Here is a 21,097-nt window from a genome sequence, read left to right as displayed (position 1 = left end):
CCCTTTGGAAAGGTTTTTGGTGTTCCACCACTGCAGAGAGCGATGAGTCCAACCGTCTACCAACACTAGGTCTATTAATTGACCTTGAGCCTGGTTCCATTGACGTGATAAGCACTCTTGAAGAGGATGCATTTGAAGTCTTGCATGGGGCACTATGATAAAGCAAGAGGCCATCATCCCTATGAGTTTCATGAACACTTGTGCTGGAAGGGAGTATTGTGGCTGAAACTTTGTGAGAAGAGCTTGCATGCTGGCTATCCTTACTGGAGTTGGATAAGCTAGCGCTGTTGAGGTATTTATTGTGGCACCGAGGTACTGTTGTACTTTGGATGGTTTGCAGATGAGACTTGGTGTGGTTTACTGTGAACCCGAAGTTGTGGAGCATTTGGATGCTGGCATGGGAGTGTTCCACACACTGGTTGTATGAGAAGGCTTTTATGAGCCAGTCGTCGAGGTAAGAGAAGACGTGGATGTGCACACTTCGTAAATGTGCCACCACTACTGCTAGGCACTTGGTGAATACCCTTGTTGCTGTTGTGACTCCGAATGGGAGTACTTTGAATTGATAGTGCTGCCCGTCTTTTACAAATCTGAGATACTTTCTGTGAGCTTTGTGAATGGGAATGTGGAAGTTTGAATCCTTGAGATCTAGAGTAGCAAGAAAGTAGTTTTGTAATAGGAGAGGAAGGACTTGTTGAAGTGTGACCATGTGAAAATGGTCTGACTGCATGTATATGTTTAGCGGTCTAAGGTCTAGAATAGGCCTTCGAGAGCCGTCCTTCTTTGGGATAAGAAAGTATAGGGATTAAACCCCCTTGTTTTGTTGGTGCAGAGTTACTGGTTCCATTGCACTTTTTTGTAGCAAAGATAACTTTTTGCTTTAATAGTGATAGATGTTCTTGTGACATTGGATGCTGTTTGGGTGGTATGTTTGGGAGGGGTAGATGTTGGTTCTAGACATTAACCCGACTGAATAATTTGTCGCACCCACCTGTCTGATGTGATGCTGGTCCAGGCAGGAAGGAATTGTTGCAGTCTTCCCCCCACAGAAGTGGAATGTTGGGGGGTGGGTGGGAGGGGAGGAAAGTCAAGTCATTGGTAGAGGTGGAGGCAGAGCGGGAATTGTTGGTTATGCCTCTGCCTTTGTTGTTACCCCTATAACCCCCTCTTTGGTAGCCCTTAGTGAATGTGGATTGGCTAGCGGTCTTGTAAGAAGTGGAGGTACTTTCGGAGGAGTAGCCTCTTGCGTTGCCTCTATATGATGAGCGACGAAAAGAACGTCTGGGAGCTTGCAGCTGCAAGGCTCCCATAGATTTAGCCGTGTCAGTGTCTTTTCATCTTCTCTAACGATACATCGACATTCGGGCCAAATAAGTGTTTCTCATCAAATGGCTGATTGAGGATGGAATTTTGTATTTCAGGTTTAAAACCTGAAATACGTAGCCAGGCATGCCTAACCAACAGGACACTAGTATTGATTGCCCTTGAGGCAGTATCTAGGGCACAAAGAATGGAAGTATTAGTGATATTTGTATCTTCTTGTATGAGTTCATTGGCCCTATTTTTATATTGTCTGGTAGATGCTGCATTATGGACTCCAGTTCATCATAATGTGCCCGGTCATATCTTGCCAATTGTGCTTGGGTATTGGCAATGCCCCATATGTTAGCTGCCTGTGACGCTGTTCGTTTGCCGGAGGAGTCAAGGAGTTTAGATTCCTTGTCTGGTGGGGAGGCCTCACCTGATGTTTGTGAATTGGCAAGTTTACGTGCTAGGGGTGCTGAGCCTCTAATGTAAGCTGGATCTGTAGGGGCAGCTTTGCAGTTTTTCTCAATGCGAGGGTGGAAGACTCAACCCTGACTGGATCTTTAAAGACCTCTGTTGAATGCTTAATGACCCCCTTAAGCATTGGCAGAAAGGCAGTGGACCTTTGTGTATTATCAAACATGTCCAATAAGAAATCTTCCTCCACAGTGTCTGTGTGCAAATCGACTCCATGGTATTGGGCAGCCCTCTGGACCAGTAGGTTAAAACCTACAGGGGGAAGGCCTGGAGGGATATACATCGTCTTGAGAGACTTAAGGCACATCAGGGGTGTTATAATCATCCCATGGATTAGGTGACTGAGGGGGGCTATCTTTCCCTACTGGTTCCTAAGCACCCCCACCTGTGTCATCAGAGTCTGTGTCTACATCATCATCTGGGTTAGGGGATGGTGTAGGAGAATGATGTGGTGGAGGAGGTAGAAGAGTATAGAGAAGTGGAGAAGGGACCCTTAATGGAGAGGTTGCAATGTCTCTCTTCTTTGGAGGAGTAGGAGGTGCAGGCGCCTCTAGTGGTCTCTTCTTGGAGCGAAGACAGTTGTCCAGTCTTAGGATCCTTTACAAGAGTATTTTGAGTAGGATCTGGTAGAAAAGGCTCTTCTGTGGATGGCAAGTCCTTCGGTGTCAAAGTTCTCGGTTCCAGAGGTTTTTTGACACCGATTCGGTAGCTGGTCTAGGGTCTTTCGGCTTAGAACTGTGACCTTTTACAATGTCTTTGACCGGGAACTTGTTTTTTTGGTTCCGTGGATTTTTTTTGGTTCCGAAGCGTGGGAGTCGGGACCTTTAGGTAGTTTTTTACTCTGCTCAGAGTGTGGTTTTGATGTCGATGAGCCGGTGCCAGTCTTCACCGCCGAGTGCTTCGGTGTCGAAGCAGCGGTCGGCGTGGATGAGGAAGATGCCTTCTTTTTCGGTGCGGGATCGACACCGGTAATAGGCTGACTTGAGCCCGAGCCGCCTGAAGGCTTATTTGCTGAGCCCGACGGCGGGGCGAGGGAAGCAGTGTCTCGGTGTACACCCGGGCCGAAGGTGAGGGTGTGACCGAAGCCTTTCTGGCGGGTGTCGAGGAAGGATCGGGGTCGACTATCTTACTTACGACCCGTTGAGCTGGAGTAATGTCCTCAACGTCTGAGTCTTCGGCTTCAGAGGAGCTGGCACTTTCTCCAGCATGCTGGCGTTCTGGCACGTTGACGCCCTCTTGAAATATGTCGCCCAGGATCAAAGTGGACGAGCGAGCCATGGTTCTTCGAGCTAGTCGGTCCTGAATCATCTCCTTGGAGCGGAAGGAGGCACAAGCGGAACAGTCTTTGGCCTGATGCTCCGGTGAGAGGCAAAGGTTGCACACCTCATGTAGATCTGTGTGGGGAAAGTTCGACCCACGTTGAGGACAATTCTTGAATGGCGTCCTTTTCATGAGCCAGAGAGAAAGGCCCAGGAAGGCTCGAAGGCCTTCGTCGACGACCAAAATCAAAGACATCGAAGTGGTGAAGAATCGAGTCGATGGGGAGCGCGTAAGAAATACCGTCGAACTGGGTGACGACTGCGCGCCGAAGGAAATTCGGTTCCATACCGGAGCGCAGGAAACACATCCGAGCTCGATGGCGGAAAAAAACAATCTGAGGATGGAGCCGATGCCCATGCGCAATGTGGTCCAAAGGAGGAGTGACCTATCTCCTGACTTCTAAAGAACTTTTCAGGACAAAAACAAACTGCAAACATCCAGGCCCAACACTAGGTGGCTATCTATGCACAGTGTGTAATCTGCAGCTCATATGCCTCAAACATGACATTTTTAAGCCCATTATCTTCCTTGTTAATTTAATTGCTTTCTGGTAAAAGCTGCTAACTTGCTTATAACACATAAAAAAGTGGCTCCAACTGTTTTCAGACACCCTCTCTCAAGACCGAGGCATGTTCCAAATTTGCTGGAATCTGGCAGGACAGCTGGTGGAAAATTGGAACTGTCCCAGCAAATCCGTAATGCCTGGTCACTCTCCACCAGCATGAAGCACAAGGTCAGGAGATCAAGAAGTCTCAGAGCTGTACAGGCCTGAACACAAAAACAGGACAGAAACATCGAGGTAATTTCCTGAATGTCCCATTTGGACCATATCTTGACAGTCCCAGACTCACAACAGGGCAGAACATCTTTGAATGCAACCTTTTTCAGAACAGTCTCTAAATACGGAATTGTCTGCACTGGCTGAAGATAGGATTTCATTTTGCTCATGTAGAACCCTAGGTAATACATATGTAAGGACAAAGACCAGGATCGGGACTTGGAGCAGGTCCACAACCTGGGAGTGTGAATGGCCTCACTTCTTGTGCTTGGTGAGATGGTCTCTTCCACTCCCTGATGGCCTTCAGATACACCAAGGAGCATTTGTTTCAAAACTCTGACTCCAGAGTATATCCGAGGCACCAAAAACATACGTCATGCACATCAGTGACGAACATGTGCTTTCTGCACATATTGGTACAGTTTGAAACTAGTAGCCTCCCATGAACACATTCCTAACACATTGTTACAGAAAAAAAAGTTTTTTTAAGTCTGGAAAGAACCAACAAAGTTTGGGAGTGGAGCTAGGCTTAGTTTCAAAGGGCATTGAAAATAGGAATAGATGTCATCATGCAGGAGTGGTGCCTATGTACGGCTCTGCACAGTCACTTCTGGATGCAAGATGTAAGCACTGCAGAGTCCAAAGGCACCACTCATTAGCATGCAGGAACAACTGATGGAAATGTTTCTAAACCCTTTTAACGCTTGGGGGGGAATTCAAAAGGTGACATGTTGTGGGTGGACCCTGTGTTAATGCGAGCCTCCCCCCCACTGTAAGCCCTCTTTCGCAATCTGTAGATTCTGATAGATAGTCCATTAGAATAAAAGGCATTATTTACAAATGGACCATTTTCTTTTACTGACCCCTACACTATCATAGGTGATAGTTGTGCCCTTAACTGCTACATTGTCACAAGTAAACAGATGGGTTTTATTTGTAGGGTTTGTGCTTCACTTTCAAAAGTTTCAAAACCTTTTAATGAAGTTTATACAACATACAGAGGGACATTATTTGTCAACAAACATTGTAATGGCAACCCAACCTTACCTCACATCCTCCCACCTATCCATCCTTCTTTACCCTGCCATCATACAAACCGCCCAAGAGAAGCTGATATTCCTGCATTGTAGTATATTGAACTTGTATGTTTAATGGTCACCCTCACTTTGTATCCACCCCATCCGCCTGGGTCGACTTCTGGTGGCCGGCAGCGCTGGGAGCTGCACCGCCTCCCACCGACCACGCACGCAACTTGGGGTTCACCCTGGACTCATCACTCTCAATGACCCAGCAAGTAAACGCCGTTTCCTCATCCTGATTCAACACCCTCCGCATGCTTCGCAAGATCTACAGATGGATCCCAACCGAAACCAGATGGAGTGTCACCCGGGCCCATTGTCAACAGCAGGTTGGACTACAGCAACACCCTCTACGCAGGAACCACGGGCAAACTCCAGAAAAGACTTAAATGCATACAGAACGCCTCCGCACACCTCATCCTCAAGCTCCCCCACCACAGCCTCATCACTGCCCACCCGAGAGACCTGCATTGGCTCCCAGTCTGCAAGAGGATCACCTTCAAGCTCCTCACCCATGCTCACAAAGCACTCCACAACACCAGACCAGCATACCTCAACAAACGACTCACCACCTACACCCCGAACCGCCAGCTTCACTACGCACCGCAGACCTCGACCTCGCCACCGTTCCACGCATCCACCAATCGACCACCGGCGGCCGATCATTCTCGCACCTCGCCGCCAAGACAAGGAACCCCCTCCCCATCCATCTGCGACAGACCCAGGACCTGATGACCTTCAGGAGACTTCTCAAGACCTGGCTGTTCGAGCAGTAGCAGCTCCCCTTCCCATCCACCCCTCCCCCCCCTTCCCCACCCCCCATAGCGCCTTGAGACCCTCACGGGTGAGTAGTGCGCTCTACAAATGCATTGATTGATTGAACCATTGTTAGGGATAAAACCTTTTATTCACAAGACTCCTTGTGCACCACGGAGGCCCAGCAAAGTAGAATTTGGGTACCAGTACCAGCGCTGTACCCATCAATCACTCTACATTTTCTGAAGAGTGAAACTGTTCTGGAAAGACTAAAAGCATACCCATACATTAACACTGGAAAGAGGGCTCAAACTACAAGAGAGCTATGCTGACATTTGTGGCTGTAACCTGGGCGGAGAAGGTCCTTTGTTTCTCATAGTTTAAGTGCATTATTTACTCACCTATTAATAAATAGTCCTTTGATTGGGCATTGAAGATACAGGGTGCGTTATTTGTTTTGCCATACTGAATCTGAGTCTTAAGGTCCATTTACCTCATGGAAAACACTGACTGGAGCCTTCGGTACTCGGATGTGGTTAAAGTGAGTTTCGTAGCTATAGAACGTGGAGCATACTAGTAATGTGGCCCTGGCACGCCAGAATCAAATAACATTAATTCTAATGAGTAAATGCAAGTAACATCTTACTGCTCCTAGACCACAAGAAAAGAAAACCCGGTACTTACCATACTCCTAGGGGAGCTTGGCTGTATTTTTGATACATTTTAACCTTTTTATTGTTAATTTTATCTTTACAGGTAGGAGGTTTTAAACCAGATCATAATAGAACCTGAAGAGTTGGCTGCATCACAAAGTGTGTTGAAAGCCAACACAGAGTAGGACGTCTCATCTAATGCATTTATCATCAGTAGGTGGGGTTAGGTCTGAAAGTATCAGAGTACTTTATAAAAACAAGAACAGGCAATGACAACAGGCCTGGCTTATAACTCGAAGGGTATCTTCTGTCACAAATGAGATTAGACACTCAAAAGGTCATCATACATCCATTCTTACGCCCACTGACTAATTCTTCTCCTTACCCAATCACCCATCTACAATAAAACAAATACACAAATTCCCACAAACATATGGAAGACAAATTCAAATAGAAAAAGAAAATACAGTATCACTTAAACTTGGCCAGCAAGCGCAATTCAATAAACTCTCACCTTTTTCTTCCAATGGAGGAGGAAGAGGTTTCTTCTCCCCAATACGATGTTCTGGCTTTGGAACTAGGGAGGGAAAGATTTTTTTTTCTTAAATAGTTCATAGCATATACAATTTGTTTTACTTTTACATGTACAGTACAATATTAGTTTACAGAAACGATCCATGATCAAGTTGATTATCAAATTAATTGCTAAAAGCCATTTAGGTTCTATGGAATACTTTAGGTTGCATGCTTTCGCTCAGCAACCACATCTGAATTCTAAAAATCTCTCATTCTTCACACTATACATAAAAATGCTTACGGATTTGTTTCAGAGTAAACCTTGTTAAAGTGAATAACAAGTCGTATCAAAATTCATGCACCCAAGCTGCACTGTTCTAGAGTCAATCCAATGTCAAAAGTAGCCTAGATGATTCTTGCATAGCATGTAAAGTTCTAGAAGGATGTTACTGGCTTTCAGGGCCACAAATGCAGATTTATCTTTAAGTACTTCTTTTGAAAGAGGGTTTAAACAACCATCACATGTGCCAAGTGTTTTTTATTTACCCATTCAACTGGATTACTCTGAATGGGGATTAAACACAACAGGCTGCATGTTACTTCATAAAAAAGAGCACCTGTTGTAGCCAATGGGTAACTGGAACTATGGTTGACCTCACAATCCAACAGTCCAAAACGAATAGATTCAATATATCTTATAAGGACAAAAATGTCATTTATAAATTGCCTAGTGTATTTGGGTAAAATAATCTAGGTGTGTAAAAGTGTAAGATTGCATGGACTTTTACTGATGCATGATAACTTTCTTACCCATAAACAGGTTGAGTTCAACTCCGTTCAAGGTATGTTCCAAATTGGTAAGAAGACTGCACCTTCTTAATTTGAACCAGACTATTCCTATTAACACATGGTCTGCTTTTTTAGCAATGACTTGAGGAGAGGGTTCTATTTTGCACTCCTGCTCAGGACCTTAGAGCCTCCAGTTTCCCTTTGGGCATTTGCCAAGTAAAGAAAAGGAGATCAACATTATTTAGAGCGTTTAAGCCAAATGTATATCAGTTCAAAAAAGTGTCTGAATTGCTATTTTTGTTATTCAATTATGGATAGGTGAAGATGATCAAAAAATTTGGCATAATCAGGTTATGCTGGTACTGTAGATAGCATTGCATAGCTGCTACTCTTGAATGTTGTGAAATCGTGGATTTTAGAAAAGGGAGGAGAGGTACCTCCACACCCAAATGATCAGAGAAGTGAGCCCTTAAACTTCCCGAAACAAGAGGCACAAAAAGCCATTTTGAATTTGGAGCATGTTCCGAACAATTAAATGCAAAGGTAATGAAAAACTAAATAAATAATTTTTTGATGAATTAATTCTTTTTTTTTTATCTTTGAGCAAGAGAAAGCTCTCTACTGCCATGAGCAAAGTTTAAGTGTTGGGCGCGGTTGTGGTGCTTGAGCATGCAGGCATGCAAGTCTGTAGGTAAGGAGAATGTTTGAAAGGGTAAGTTCAGTGATGAAGTGATAGAGTTCGGAAAGAAACGGTTGTGTACTGATGAGTGAAGTTAGACAGCAGTTGTGTGCTGCTATATCCGTTCTTCAGTAGGAGTAATATATTTACCAAATCTCCACACAACGTTATTGTTTTCATCATACCAGGTATTTCTACCATACACTGATTGTGCAATATTTATTAAAAAGTGTAACATATTTTAAAAACATTATCCTGCAGGCACAAGGGCGAGGCATGAAAAACTCAAGATGGCTGGCCCTCTTTAGCGGCCACCTGACTCTGCTTTCAAATGGTACCGTCATCTAGCCGAAGCTACTACGGTACCCACAGTAGTGCACAAATATGCTACCAAAAAATGACCCATAGAATTAAGAAAAGAAAGGAAAAAATATTCCAGTGAAACAAGGTATATCACATACTAGGTGCTCAAGAGGCAAATACTGAATCAAAGCAGTCCCAAACGCACCATTCCATTATTAAAGATAGCAGAGTATTACCTCAGTCACAATTAAGTCTTGCCAAAACAAAGCTTCACAATATTTTTGTGATACGTAGAAATCAGTTAGAAGAGCCAGAAACAAAGGTATACTATCATAGTAAGTTCATTAAAATATATATGAGAGAGCTATTATTTATACACATTAGGTGCTTCTTATTCATATTATTTTGGGAAGATCTCACCTATCGTTGTATAGGTGTTTCCTCTCTGAAGGGAACATCAGATCCGATACAGCAATTAAAGATAACAGGATACACGAGTACGTGTACCTAGAAAAAACGGAATACTTATTAAGTACTTTTTGCCATTGGGGGAAAATAAACATTCTCTCGAAGTAGCGGGCTTTAACACTATACAGAAACGCCTTTGTGAGTTATACTCGGGCGTATAAGAAATACCAGTATAGCTAATTCCGTTAAAAAACAATGCCCGCATTCGAGTCCGTTCGTGCGTTATACTAGAGCGTGTAAGAATACCAGTATAGGTAGTTCTGTCTAGAACAATGCCCGCATTCGAGTCCGTACCGGCGTTTACCTGTTCGGTTATCGCAGTGTCTCCTCGTCAGCTTCCCGGCTTTCGCGTTCGCGTTCTCTTTGGGTGCCATATTTAAATGTTTAGACGTACACTGCCAACTATTAGCGCCATGTTTGGCGAGTCACGTAACATATAATAGTGAATACCTCTACAATATGATATAATTGCTGCATCATAGTTAATTTATAATTAGGTAAATGAATTATTTTATTATTTTAGGTCATTTATAATCAAGTGTTCAATACATCTATTTTATTATTATTTTACTCCGTATCAGATACTAGTATTTGTTTGAATTTAAAGTAATCAAAACTTAGTTGATATCAATTGTCCCTAGTTTTCGGTTTATTAAATAAATGTAAGATATCATACATTTAGTCCTATCTTTGTTTTCCAAGACCACGCAACGAGTCAGGATACCGATATATATTCTATATTTGTTTGGACATTCCAAGATCTAATACAACATCCTTTTACAGAGTTGTATTACAAGAGATCAAATTTTATAGTTAAATAAATTTAGAACTAATTTCAGTTTCAAAAGGATTTCCGACAATAGCTCACTCGAACCAATGGTTCCAAAAGTAATTACCTGACACTAAACACCCGACCCACAAGATCTATTTCAGATCGTGGTCGGATTAGTATACCTTTATCACGGCTCCTACACCCTAATTTCACCATTCTCTTATTTAAAAAGAACATGCAAAAGATATTATTACAATCAAGGTAAAGGAGGAGAGTCAAACAGAAGCGGAGAAAGTAAACATGCAATATTATAAAGTATAGTTACTCATTGTAAGTCATTTCTTTAAACAATGGCAATCTTAAACATTGAAATACATTATTAAGCAAATTAATAAAAAATACATATAAATTGTTCTGTGTATAACTGTACTATTAATACTTAACAGAAACCATATCTGATTAAGTGTTACACCAATAATAGTAACTTCATATTATATATATTATCGCCCCACTTCAAAATTGGTAAATAGGTCGATTTGCATTCAGTGATCAGAACAAGAAGCAAACATAAATTTACATACTGTTTATATATCTTTCTCAGCTAAGGGCACATCATATTCTATTCAATCCCCTAAAAAATACTGTAGCTCAGAGTCTAAGTTGAGACCATCCTCAACCGCTCTGAGTTTCATGATCCATCTTGCCTCACTACGTCGTAGTTTGAGTACTCTGTTTCCACCACGTGAGTCCATTGTAACATGTTCAATTCCGTGATACATAAATTGATGTCTGCCTTTTTCTTGATAATTCTGTACCATGTGGGAAGCAATGGGATATCTCGTATCCCCGTTTTTCAAGGCACGGAAATGTTCAATCATCCTATCCTTAAGTCTTCTCACAGTACTTCCCACATAAATCTTTTTACATGAGCAAACAATTACATACACTACAAAAGTAGTATCACAGGTAATAACTGACCTAATAATATGTTTGCCTGTATCATTGTATTCAAAGGCTTGTATCTTTTTGTATGCCCATCTGCATGAGCTACATTTTCCACAATAGTAAAATCCTGTCCGTTTGTCTGTTAGCCAATTATCTCTAGATATCACTTGTGGATAACTTGGACTAACTATATTAGCCAGTGTCATACCCTTTCTAAATGTTAAAGATGGCTTCTCAGTTAAAAAGGCAGAAATATCCTTATCATGTTTCAAAAGGTGCCAATATTTGTCAATAATGGAGTATAGTTTGTGACTACCATTACCAAAATTAGTAATCAATCTAATCTTTGAAGGTTTGCATTCTTGATTAATTATAGGTTTATGTTTCAAAGTATCAATACGTTTCATTGATTTGGCTTTACACATCGCTTTTGTCACTATTTTCTTGTCATAACCTCGGTTTGCAAATCTTTGACATGTCTAGTAGGTTGTGTTCAAAATCAAGATCCTGAGAGCATTTCCTACGGGCTCTTAACATCTCCCCGTATGGGATTGCATTAATTTGGCTTTTGGGGTGAGAACTCCCAGCATGTAGTAGTGCATTACAACTAGTTTCTTTACGGTACATCCGACTACACAGTTTGTCCCCATCCACAAATAGTTCAATATCCAAAAAAGTAAGTTTACATTTGCTATAACAAGTAGTAAATGACATGTTAACATCATTTGTGTTCAAATAGTCAAAGAAGCTTTGTAATTCAATAGAGGTGCCCCTCCAGATTAAGAGACAATCATCAATGTATCGTCCCCAGTAATATATATATTGTCTATCCATTGTGCGCCTTTGGTGCCCCAGATCCACTCCGCCTCGAACCATCCCATAAAGAGATTAGCAAAAGACGGAGCAAATCTGGAGCCCATAGCAGTCCCAAGCTTCTGTCTATACCATTTATTGTCAAATAGAAAGATGTTATTTTCTAGAACAATCTTAGTCATTTCCATTATCATTTGTGTATGTTCAAAGTACTCAGCAGATCTTTTGTTCAAAAAACTTTCCATTGCTTTCATCCCCAATCCATGTTCAATATTTGAGTACAAAGAAACCACATCCAATGTGGCAATAATCATGTCCGATTCCCAAGTTACATCATTCATCAAGTTTAAAACATGTACTCAAATATTGAACATGGATTGGGGATGAAAGCAAAAATATTGTGAAGCTTTGTTTTGGCAAGACTTAATTGTGACTGAGGTAATACTCTGCTATCTTTAATAATGGAATGGTGCGTTTGGGACTGCTTTGATTCAGTATTTGCCTCTTGAGCACCTAGTATGTAATATACCTTGTTTCACTGGAATATTTTTTCCTTTCTTTTCTTAATTCTATGGGCCATTTTTTGGTAGCCTCCTGAATTGACTTGTTTGGCTTTATACACTTTTCGTGGTGGAATTGGTTATGGGTAACATAGTATTTCTATTAGTTGGTACAACTAATAATGTAAATATGTTTGGGTTTCAGCCCTGATGAAGTCTGTTGATGCAGGGATTAGCATCAGACGAAACACGTGTTGGCTGAAAGACAATTAAGGACAAATTGTGAATTGGAGTGAAGAAATACCATTAAAGGAGATTGCAATACTGGAATTGTGGAATTTTCATTAACTAAAGACATTACTGTGGCAAGGAAGATATTACTCCTGCACTGAACATAATTGAACATTGTACCGGATTGGTGAATTTACAACCTAGTGATTATATTTGTGGAGCTCAGAGAGATACTGTTTTGTATGTCTATTACCCTGGAGTTCCGGGGTGTCTTGGGTGACTGTTGGTAACCAGTACCTTTCTCTCTTGAAGTTCACTTTTCAGATTTAGTTGAATTTGTAATATATTCCTGTACTTAGAGCTGTGCGCCTGATCTTTGACTTGGTTGCCAAATTAGTTTTAGTGCACAAATATGCATTGCTAAGCCCATGGACGCCCTTGCTGTGCCCCTACACCCCTCACAACTCCTCAAGCCGGAAAAGCTGTGTGCACTTCGTGCACTTTAGTGGGAGGCACTGGCAGTGAAAATCGTATGAACAACCCAGTCACCTGGATGAGGCCTACGTCAGACCAGAGAAAGTTGAGGTGAGCGATTTGGAGGCACTGGATGGAGGCGGTCAGCAATGCAACCAGGATAGCAAGTGACTTTTTTTAGTGCCTCTGAATTGTGGCCAAACAGCAGATGCCGCCAGGGGAGGTAATATTTAGTCCCCCAGAATTCAAGTGTGGCCCCGTCCAATCTGTGGCACAGATGTGCTTACCCAACTGTGGGTTTGAACTATCACCCTGTTCTGGCTCAATGGAGACTTCCCACCTCAGCAGCTGTGTGAGTTGGATTGTGGCCCCATATCCTGAACTTGAAGCTTTAAGATGTGCTTTAACTTCCCGTTTAGGACGGATTGTAGAGAAGTGGAAAACAAAGACTTATTTTTTAACACCTAATGATGAAGTGAATATAAAATGGCAAAAAGAGATGCCCAAGTACTGCCCTAAAGATAATGAGTTGAGAGGTGAAACGACGTCAGACTTAACATTGAAAATCTAGAGACTGCATCTACGGCAGAGGAGGACAAAATGGTCAATCAAAACAAGAAGGTGATTGGAGTGGCTCAGTAAATTATAGCAAAAAGAAAATAATCTCTGGCAGAGAGCCGATACTGCAATATCAGGTGAAGGAATTTTTAAGATGGTGGATGAGAAATTTGCAGTAGACAGTATTTTGAAAGTAATGAGAATTGGAATTTTGGACAATCTGAGAAGTACACATCTTTGTTTGCTGGGAGTTTGGTCTTCAGTTGCAATTAAGGGACTTAAAGCTCAAGTTTTCTCGGTCTGCAGAACTGATGTGTGAACGTGGCATACAACAATTGTTCAGAAGATCCACAGAAGTTACCCCAGACACTCAAGGTGAGAAATGCCTTTGAGTGACACATCCAAGGTGATATCAACATTGGTGGGAATAGGGACTTAATATAGTTCAATGTTCTCTGGTCATAATGTGAATTAAGGAAAAATTGGGAATTGTTGATTTGAATAGACATGCCTTTGCTAGGAGATATTCCTCAATACACAGGTTTAATTCTGAGAATCACAAATATGAGGTTATCGAATGACTAAGCTACAGTCAAACAAATTATCTCAAATAAATATAATACAAAACTGCTACAATCCGGAATAACACTACATAATACTTAAAATCACTGGCATCAGAGGGTGTTTCGCACAGCCACATATCCCAAAGTAGTTATTTACTCAAAACTAAACTATTCTTACATTTAGTGTGCCCATTCTATAAGGAAGCTTTTTTATACTGACCTGCGCTTTTCGCTGGTGGTGGGGGTTTCTTTGGCTTCTAACAAAAGATGAAAAAACAAACCGTTTTGTTACTTAAAATGTACAAGTAGTCAAATGCAAACTTATTTAATCAAATGTTATTCACATTGATATAATTGCTAATTCATCAACTCAACAATGATAGAAATATACAATTCCTTGTTATCTGGCATTTAAATATGGAAACCTTACAATCGAAGACATTCAATAGTATGCAAACTCTAAAATGCAGGTAGTGTGAGCTTAGCCTGTGGAAGTCAATGTTTATATGTGTACCACAACAAAGCTGTGCATGTCAGTTGAAATATGTGATAGATTGTGTTACTGAACCAAATGTACGCAACAGGGTGAGACGAACATGATACTGGTAGTGCAACCACAGACTTAGCCAAAGGCTCGTTAGGACGGTTTAGGAGGGAAACTCACTCCCACGGCTGCGTAGCATGTTGGTACCGCACATCTGGTATGTCACTGATGTTGGTCTATTGTAACCAAAGTTGATAAATCTTTTGATTTGAATTTCGCTGGCCACTTGCTTATGAGAAGGACTGTTAGGCCACTTTGCAAGTCTATAGAAGAAAGGCAGTTAACCAGAACAACTTCAAAGCACCTCAACTGGAAAATGAGGATGCAGTATTAGTCTGCCTTTTAACTCAATAAAACCTATGGTTCTAGGACTAGGCTGTGCAGACAGTTCTCTGGTTAAGGAAACCACCCCAGTCCTGACATGAGACCTTCTAGAAAAAACACAAGAGACCAAGTTCTAAAAAAAGACAACTCCTTGAAATCAGGATTACAAAAACAACACCCAGATGCTCATTAACCCCTTGGCCGTGGCGGTAATTCCGCCGCGGCGCTAGGGGGCAGGAGGGACCGCGCGGCAGGGGACGCCATGCTCGTGACGGAACCACTCTGTCACGAGCCGCGGTGGTCCTGTGCTTCAGACGGAATGGTTCCGTCACGGCCCCGCCCGCTCAATGGAACGCTCAGCGCAGGCGCGGAATCACCGTTGCGCAGGCGCGGGGGCTTGGGCCGTGACAGAACCATTCAGTCACCAGCACAGCCCCACCGTGGCACGTAACAGAGTTGTTCCGTCACGAGCACGCAAGGGGTTAAAGTATCAGGGCGCACATGCACAAAGATAGATCAACTAAACTGAAATATAAGCCACTCATATTTAAAATACTAGTCTGCAGGTACTTAATATGCCCCCACAAATACCTGGAGCAGATCCTTTCCTTAGGGCACCCCTTGCAAAACAAAAGACATTTCGATAATACTGACCATCAAAGGTGCAAATAAAATAAACTATTAGTTGTGATGTTAGAGCATGTGGGGGACATAACACTACCTTTACTGATCACTATCTAAACAAAATTAGCTCTACAACACCTTAACCTCGCTAGCCATTAAATTGTCCACCGTTACCTTGTTAAATGGTAAACCGGCTGAAATAATGATATATTTAATTTGTATTTATTTGACAACATTTATGGTTAAAACTGTACAGAACTTTCCACGTAAGGTCATAGATGTGTCTGCAACGTGGCGCAAAGTCTGAAACTTTTCTCCATATGACTTGGACCTGTGGTACCATGAGGAACTATTGGGTTGTGGTAGTGGAAAAACTTAAGGGGGTGACAGCACTACATTTAAGTGTGATGAATAAACAATGATTATTGTGGTCAATACTCCCACCTTAGAAGGATTGGAGAACTCGCAATAAGTTTGCATCCCTGGGATTACTTTTTGCTAGAAGGAGAATAGCCATTTACTGGCGCTCTCCAATGCCCCTCTGGTTGCTGAATTGCATGAGCAGGCTGTAGTCAAGGAATGTCAACTGTGCAGAGTGAGTGGACAAATATACAGAAAGATCCGGGAAGGGACAATTGATCACCATGTAGCTTCCCTCCCCAAAGAGATCATTATACATCGCAGAATACCCAAATGGACAGCTCGTCGAACGGTAATAGCTCAGTATAGCAGAGAGTTTGCTTCTCCCAGAAACTATTGTGCCATCAACTACAGTAGCAATGCAATTGTGCCTTCAAGCCTACCATGGTAGCCTAAATGTAGCAGTGCAAAAACTGCATTTAGAACTGTCAAAATAAACTAAACAGAACGTACTGGACATCGGATAGGCTTTTCAAAACTACACCTGAGAGACGGCCTAATTGCTGGAACTGTAATTCAGCTGTTGGGGATCTGGCTCATATGCTTTTTAACTGTCCCTCTCTGAAGCTATACTGGGGGAAAATCTTTGATTGTATAGAACACATTTCATATACGTCATACTGGGTGTTCTTGATCCGAACCTAGTTAACGATTATGACCGTCACCTGCTTGACTTATTACTCACTCTGGCCTATAAAATCGTATTGTGTAAGTGGAAGAACGCCTCCGAAGTGTCCTTTAAAATCTGGCAAGAAGGGCTATCCTTTTTAGGAGGAGCGGACAACCCTGTGCTGCATTCCTCCCCCTAGCGCATATCACATAAGAAACTTTGGAAATCCCTAGATGCATAATCATTCTCATTTGATCCCCCGTGAGCTGCTGTAAGTTCTCACAATGTGAATTTGTCATGTACATTATTTTGTGATGGGGTGGAATACTATGTATTATGTACTGGTTTGAAGGACTGGCATTACCCGTCCCCATGCACTGCCACTCTCGCATAATTTCACATAATGTTGAATCTAACAAGCTCCAGGTACCTGAACATGGACACCTTGAATGTAACATTCATTTCATATGTAACAACTGATTGACCTGTCTCTTGATTGACCTGTCTCTTCACTGAGTCGGACCCATTTGTTTACTTTTAATGGACATCACATGCTCATCCGCTTATATTGTGAACTTCGGTATTGTCCTGCCTTATTTTATTTTTCTTTTACGACAGCGCATGTGAGCTCATTTCATGTATTTATTGCATTTTTTGTCTATTCCTTTGCATATATTCTTTTTCAATAAAAAGGATTTGAAATTTAAAAAAAAGAACTGTCAAAATAAACCCTTTTAAATATTCAGTTGTCGCTATGTGTGCAAGGTAATTAAAAGTATCACATGTAAAAATGTAATGTCAACATGTTCTTACAGTGACTAGCACCAGAAAGCTTTTTTCATGTTGGCAAGTCTAGCTGTCCAACGTAGAAAACCAAGTTAAAATACTAATACTATAACTCGGAAATGAGATCAGCTAGAAAATAAAAGGTTATTCTCAACGGTTATTAAAAATACAGTTCAATGGTGAAGTCAGATTTTTTTTTTTTTTTTAAACCTTAATTTTCGGTGTGCACAGTACACAGCGTCTGCCTACAACCCAATCGGGCCGGCCGCTATGACAATAAACATCTGGGTGCCAGATATAGAGGCAGTACATCTAGGACAATGAATAGCAGCTTAGTGGAGTACCGTCACCAAAACACAGAAAAAGCAAAAGGATAAAACCGGTTTCATTTTATGATTTTGATGAAAACATATAACGAACACACCACACAATCACATGGTAGGAGTGATTCTAAGGGCTCAAGGGGAGAGGGCGAGGGAATCAGACTCTAAAGAATATTGCGACATATGTCTAGGGACGGGGAATGGTGAAAAGAGTTACGCAGAATATCACTATAGACAATCATCTGGAACTTCAACTATGGGGACGAAGGGACATCAATAGTATACTCAAGTGGAGGATTGCAGATGTCTCTACGATACGCATTCCATTGGGACCAAATCCTGCCCCACTTCCTAGGACGTCCCCGAGCCTCATAGACCGTCTTCTCCCGAAACATGCACCAGTCCATGTTTTCCTTCCAAGCTGTTATCCCAGGCGGCCTATGGGAGCCCCAGAGTTGAGCTATGTCCCTCTTGGCAACCATGTTACCAAGAGTGACCCAGAAAGTCTGAGCAACTGTACAGTCCGTAGGCTCCCAGATGTTAAGCAGGCAACGACGAGCCTCAGGCAAAAGAGCTATCCCGGTGACCCGTCCCATAATATCATGCACTCTAGACCAAAAAGCGGATACCACAGGACATTCCCAGATGATGTGCAGAAAGGTACCACTCATGCCACACCCACGCTTGCACAGCCCATCGATCGAGTAACCCATTCGCACCAGTCGCGTACCAGTCATGTAAACTCGATGGAGGATCTTCAGTTGAACAAAACGAAGGCGGGCTGGAATGACCACCTCCCTAGGGGAGGCGATAGCCATCTGCCAATCCTCGTCGTCTAATTCCAGGCCGTCCGCGGTCCACGAGGCCCTAAGCTGTACGAGGAGGTCAGCCCTGGTGTTTATAAGTTTTTTATAAATCAAGGTAATTGTGCTGTCAGGCACGTGGCCATCCAGAATCCGGTCCTCGAGTGGTGACGACTGGGGGATCTCCGTCCCCAGAGGGAAGACGGAGATCAAAGCATGGCGCACCTGAAGGTAGCGTGAATATTCATTATTGCCAAGCTGGTACTACACCTTAAGGGCATGGAAGGACTTAACTGTGCCCTTAGACCAAAGATCCTCCACCTTGCTGATACCAATCGTATCCCACTTATCAAACCCTTTCGTTCGCCACAGGCTGCCCAACCTATCAGAGTCATACAATGGAGTCAGTCGTGTCATTCTGTCACCCCAGCCCGTAGCAACATTTGCATCTCTCCACGCACAGCACACTTCGTAGGTCCAGTCGGAATGGCTCCAAGTACAAAGCCCTGTTGAAGTTACCGCCCGGCAAGAGGAACTTGTCCATCGCAAAAGCTGGGACAGGACCAGGGGAGTACGTTACATGGTTGACCGCGCTCAACTGGGAGGCCCAGTAGTAGCGTCTGATGTCCGGAAGGGCTATGCCACCATCATACCACGGCAAAGTGAGTTTAGGCCGGGAGATACGTGCCCGTCCGTCCCAGATCAATTGCCTCTGGAGGCCCTCGACCTCATGGAAATATCTAGAGGGTACAGGATCGAAAAAATTCTGCAGAGCGTACAAAAATCTAGGGAGGGACATCATCTTAAAAAGAGCCGCACGTCCCAGTGGAGATAGGGGAAAGCCGCGCCACCGCTGGACATCCAATTTAAGTCGCCGGAGAGGGGCATGTAAGTTGCGATCATAACAGACAGAGGGGTCCAAGGAGATATAAATTCCCAGGTATTTGAACCCAGTCTCAGCCACCTGGATCGGGAATCTACGGGGTAGTGGAGGAAGCTCCCCCGCTATAACATAAATACATGATTTAGTCCAGTTAATGACGAGACCCAAGTTCTTCCCGAAGTAGGTGAGGACATCAAAAAGCACGTTGAGTGACTTCTGAGGTGAAGTAAAATAAAGGAGAATGTCGTCTGCGTGTAACGAGACACGATCTTCAAGATCAGGGGCCCACCGGATGCCCCTGATCGAGGGCTCCCACCGGAGCCACTCCGCCAACGGTTCCAGTGCCAAGGCAAAAAGGAGGGGGGAGAGCGGACAGCCCTGTCAGGTGCCACGCCCAAGCGGGAATGATCCAGACTCTCTGTCATTAACCACCATCTGGGCCAATGGTTGTTCATAGAGGAGCTTCACCCAGGCAATATAGTTAGGACCAAAACCAAACTTCGAAAGAGCCGCCTAAAGGTAAGACCACTCAATGGTGTCGAAGGCCATAGTGGCGTCCAGAGAGGATAAGATGGCGGGCTCGGTCAGCTGCCCAGCTCTCTCGAGAACCCCGTGAAGTCTACGAAGATTAAGCGCCGTATTCCGATGGGGAATAAAACCGGACTGATCCGGATGGATCAGGTCGCAGATTACTGTTAGTAAACGATTCGCAAGTAATTTAGCCAGGATCTTGGGCTCAGCATTAAGCAAAGAAATAGGGCAATAGGAGGTGCATTGGTCACGAGGTTTACCATCCTTGTAGATGACAACAATAGTGGCCAAACGCTGGTCGAGGGGGAGGAGACCAGCCTCAAAGGCTTCAGTGAACATATTGCGCAAATGGGTCGCCATCTTATCCGGCCGAAGCTTGTAAAGCTCGATGGGCAAACCATTCGGCCCCATAACTTTACCGGAACGAAGGGATCGTATCGCAATAGCGACCTCATCTACCGTTATAGGCGCATCCAAAGCGGATCTATCCTCGTCCGAAACACAGGGCAGCGCAATATCACGCAAAAGCAGGCGGGAGTCAAGCTCGTCCCCATCACTCACCGACCGATAGACCGTCTGAAAATGGTCCACAAAGCACTCCACAATCCCACCTGGTTCAGACACACACTCCCCAGTCAATGGTTTAATCACTGGCACCACACGACTCATTCTCTCAGATTTATCCAACCATGCCAGTAGCTTACTCGCCTTATCGCCCACATCGTAGAGTCTTCCCAGCTGATTCCGGTTCATCATTTTAGCAGCATCTGTCACCAGGGCCTTATAATCAGCCTGTTTTAACGCCAAGGAGTGTAGAACTGCAGGAGTATCGTCACCACCCAAGTCGCTCTCGAGCGAGGTAATTTCCGCCTCAAGGCGTACTAAGTTCTCCCGTTTGGCCTTCTTATCGGCAGCAATCAATGACAGTGCAGAGGCCCTTATTACAGTTTTAAAAGCCTTCCACAAGGAAATAGGGGAAGAGACGGACCCCTCATTCTCGTTAAAGTAACGATCAATAGCTTTGAGAAGCTCGGAGCGCAGCTTAGGATTCCTTAAGTACCAAGGATGGATAGGGGGAACCCTACTCCCACCACAAAAACCTACCGAAACCTCAAGCAACAAGGGTGAATGATCAGAAATGCCCCTGGGAAGATGGTGAACCCCACGTACCAAGGGAGTATGGGCAGACATCAAAGTAATCGATCCTCGAGAGGCTGCCATGCGCTCCAGAGTGGAACGTGTATTGCATTTGAGTAGGGTACAGTATCCG

The 21,097-nt window shown here is 43.3% G+C and overlaps 1 protein-coding gene across 2 annotated transcripts in view; it reads right to left on the bottom strand.

Annotated features, from left to right (window-relative positions):
- CD2AP (CD2 associated protein) overlaps positions 1-21,097 on the bottom strand; it is a 630,446-nt gene that overhangs the window by 266,072 nt on the left and 343,277 nt on the right. For both annotated transcript variants that reach the window (XM_086926250.1, XM_086926251.1), the window contains exons 11-12: positions 14,200-14,236; positions 6,883-6,945 (exon numbers count right to left, since the gene is read on the bottom strand). In XM_086926250.1, the coding sequence (XP_086782376.1) occupies positions 6,883-6,945; positions 14,200-14,236 (100 nt within the window). The remainder of the gene's footprint in view (positions 1-6,882; positions 6,946-14,199; positions 14,237-21,097) is intronic.

The sequence above is a fragment of the Lissotriton vulgaris genome, chromosome 6, assembly GCF_964263255.1.
Source record: "Lissotriton vulgaris chromosome 6, aLisVul1.2, whole genome shotgun sequence".
In the NCBI taxonomy this organism is placed as follows: Eukaryota; Metazoa; Chordata; class Amphibia; order Caudata; family Salamandridae; genus Lissotriton; species Lissotriton vulgaris.
This window is presented reverse-complemented; position numbering and strand designations above follow the sequence as displayed.